At 44.5% G+C, this 3,051-nt stretch overlaps 1 protein-coding gene across 1 annotated transcript in view; it reads right to left on the reverse strand.

The window, feature by feature from the left end:
• Positions 1-2,225: 2,225 nt before the first annotated feature.
• The window catches only part of LAMB4 (laminin, beta 4), a gene marked incomplete at its 5' end in the record, with an annotated part of 48,058 nt that continues 47,232 nt past the window's right edge, over positions 2,226-3,051 (reverse strand). The window contains one exon of the mRNA XM_010132407.1: positions 2,226-2,365. Within this exon, the coding sequence (XP_010130709.1) occupies positions 2,226-2,365 (140 nt within the window). The remainder of the gene's footprint in view (positions 2,366-3,051) is intronic.

The raw sequence follows: 3,051 nt of genomic DNA on the forward strand, positions 1-3,051 counted from the left end.
ATGCCGCACAGTTAGAAACTCAGAAGCTGTCACAACGTGGATTCGGTGTTCTGTAGCTGCTGGTCCATCAGTTCTGCTCGCTTTGTGTGCCTGAGCATGCTTGGTGGAAGGCAGGGGAGGTTAGACTCCATGCTGACTTTCTTCTTCCCATTTCCATTTTTCTTCCAGCGATTTCTGTTTTCCCACCACCGATACATTTTCCCTCTGGGCCTGTTTAACTGTGCCTGTTTTGAAAGCCTTATGGCAACTCTCACAGCCAGCAGTGGATTTTAGGAGGAAGTTCTCTTTCAACTTTCTGCTTGTGAATTCAGATTTTTAAAGCCATGAATGAAGAAATTTTGGTTTATATGCAGTTAGGAATTTCTGTCTAAGCGCTTCAGTTTGCCTGTCTCAGGTACAGTGCAGCAGGGCTGCATCAAAACCTGCAGGAAATGCTTCTGGAAACCCACATGTGAGCAGCTTGGTGAGTTGTGTGCTCCAAGCAAAACAGAGATGCTTGATTTCATTATGGCAAAGTCAATCTAAATACACTTGTCTGATTACAGACTAGTAACTTATAAAGAAGCCTCACACCTCCCAGAGGATTTTTTTAAAGTGCGAAAATTCAGAAAAAACTAAGCTGCAAATTACCTGCATACCTGCATTCAGGAGTCTTTGTTAGATTATATTGAAGTTATAATTTGATTCGCTCGTTTTCACAATAGAAGCTGTTATATGGGAATTGCATGTTGCATATTGCCCTGGAGCACAGCTGGTTTGAGTTAGAGGAATATCTCTGAAATTTCATTGTGCCAGCAAGTCCCACCCAGCCCCCCCACCGCATACCAATGCTACTTTAGCTCTCCTAAACACAGAATGCTAACTCGAGGGCTTCTCTCTGCTGGATTGATAAGGATAAGGATTGTTTTATGGGTGCTGCTGGCATGAGGACGAGTAAATGCTGAGCCCTGTATTCCTGCAGAGTGTTCCTGCTTTCACAGATGCGGTCTGGGCTACATCTGAGCTCTGAAGCAGTGCTGGGCTCCTCACCCCAGCTCAGTGAAGTCCATGATGGATGCTTACTGTGGGACAGTCCAGCCGGGAATGACACAACACGTTTTAACTGACGAAGAGCCATTGTTAGTTTGTTCAGCATCCTGCAGGAGTTGTAGACCAAGGGTGGGATTTTGAAACTTCAGTCTAAAACCCTAGCCCTTCTGTAGCATTTGCTTTGCCTCAGTCTCCTTCTTTATAAATATATTAAAAAAGTAATTATAAACTAAAATTTAGACAATTTCTGTATTCTTTATGGCTACAAGAAACTGCTGAGTGAACCCTGACTTCTGTGAAGTGCTGCGATGTGGGAGAAGAGCTGGAGAAACTTTTTCAACATTTCTGTCCCTTTAGACTCACTGCTTAAACGTAAGAGCTGGCATTACTCTTCAGTTGTTGGTTGCATTAACAAAAAATATGGGAAACCCCTTATAAGCATCAGGAAAATAGGCGTTGTGGGAGGGGCATTGACAGAGGAATGGTTTTGAAGTTAATTTCGGCACTAAGCATCTGCGCACTGCCATCCAGTGGGCACTGGGGAATTGGCTGCCTGTCGCCCACCTCTAACGGCTCAGATCTGCACAGAGCTGCTGCCCATCGTTGTGCGTTTTCAGTGAACATAGGGGGACCCCCACATGGTCAGGGGTTCCGACTGCCCCTTCTGCTCTATCTCGGTGAAGAGATGGGGATGGAGGAGTGACAGTACCCTGGGAACGCTGCCAGTTGTCAGCAGGGATGGCTACAGAAGCCCACAGCCTTTCATCTGCACCACCCCATCCCTGTCTGTGCAGCCTCGTGAAGGGTTGCGGCACAGCCGCAGGTTATTGAGAGGCTCACCAGAAGACATGGGGTGTGGGGAGTATTTGAGGCAGTTACCTGCTGAGCAATCCTCCTTTTCTATTTCCAGCCCCCTACAGCAAGAAGCCCTAGGCTGTGCACAGGAGTTACTATAGAGATCCCTCAAAGACTACATCCTGATTACTTAATCAGCTGGTTTATTAAAAAGTATTTCCTATTTCCATATAAATTCAACTGGACCAAAAAAAAAAGAGAAAATTACATTATTTGCTGTGCCAAAATACTATAGGCACTTTCAGATGTATTTACAGAGAACAGCCCTCCATGCTGGGAAGCTCAGGAGGGAGTAAGCACAGAGACTTCAATTGCATTTTACCTGATGATCTGTTCAGACCCTAACTTTTGCATGTTGCATACTTGCTTTCCTGCTCCATGATTTCATTTTTAATGGCTATCACTTGTTCCTCTAGTTGTCTCAGTTGCTCTGCCTTGTCTTGTTTGGTTTGATTGAGGTCCTGAAGCTTCTTCTCCAAATCTGGAAGAGTGGAGACATGCAGTGATGCTCACGTTCATTATGTAGTTAAAATCCAGGATTAACAGCATTTCTTTTCCCAGCAGTTTTACAGCAAATAAGCACATTTCAAATGGGAATGTTAAATACGCAACTGAAGGGACAAGTCTGGCTTTTGGATAGTAAGAGAAACAAGACAGCCTTAAAGCATGTGCTTTTGTCCATCAGCTATCATGGGGCAGGATATGGAGCTCTTTCAAGAGCTGGTTTAAATGGAAACACTCAGAGGAACAGTGTGTCCACCAACATGTAAAGCCTAGACAATTTGGATGTAATGGGCTTAGGTCTCCCTCATTTACAGGAATGTTTTCTGCTGGTCCCTGTGAAGCTACACCAATGTAAACATACTGGTAATGAGTCAAAACCACATTATTCACTGCCTGTTTCCAGTGCACTTATCTGGGCATTTGGAGCGACTGGGATGCTTTTAATGCTTCTCCTCAAGGTATACGCTCAAAATATTTATTCAGATCCTGTCCTGAAGAATTTGCTTCTGGGATGGTGTTTCTGCTTCATTTTTTGCTGATGTTACATGGTATTTTCAAACATCGAGCCTGGCAGGATCCTAAGCCCAAGGATTCCCAGAATGCCAGACCTTCACTACAGGCAGAATTAAGTTCCCTCTGTGCAATTACATGAGACACGCTCTT

This window comes from Buceros rhinoceros, unplaced genomic scaffold (assembly GCF_000710305.1).
Source record: "Buceros rhinoceros silvestris isolate BGI_N320 unplaced genomic scaffold, ASM71030v1 scaffold10113, whole genome shotgun sequence".
Classification (NCBI taxonomy): Eukaryota; Metazoa; Chordata; class Aves; order Bucerotiformes; family Bucerotidae; genus Buceros; species Buceros rhinoceros.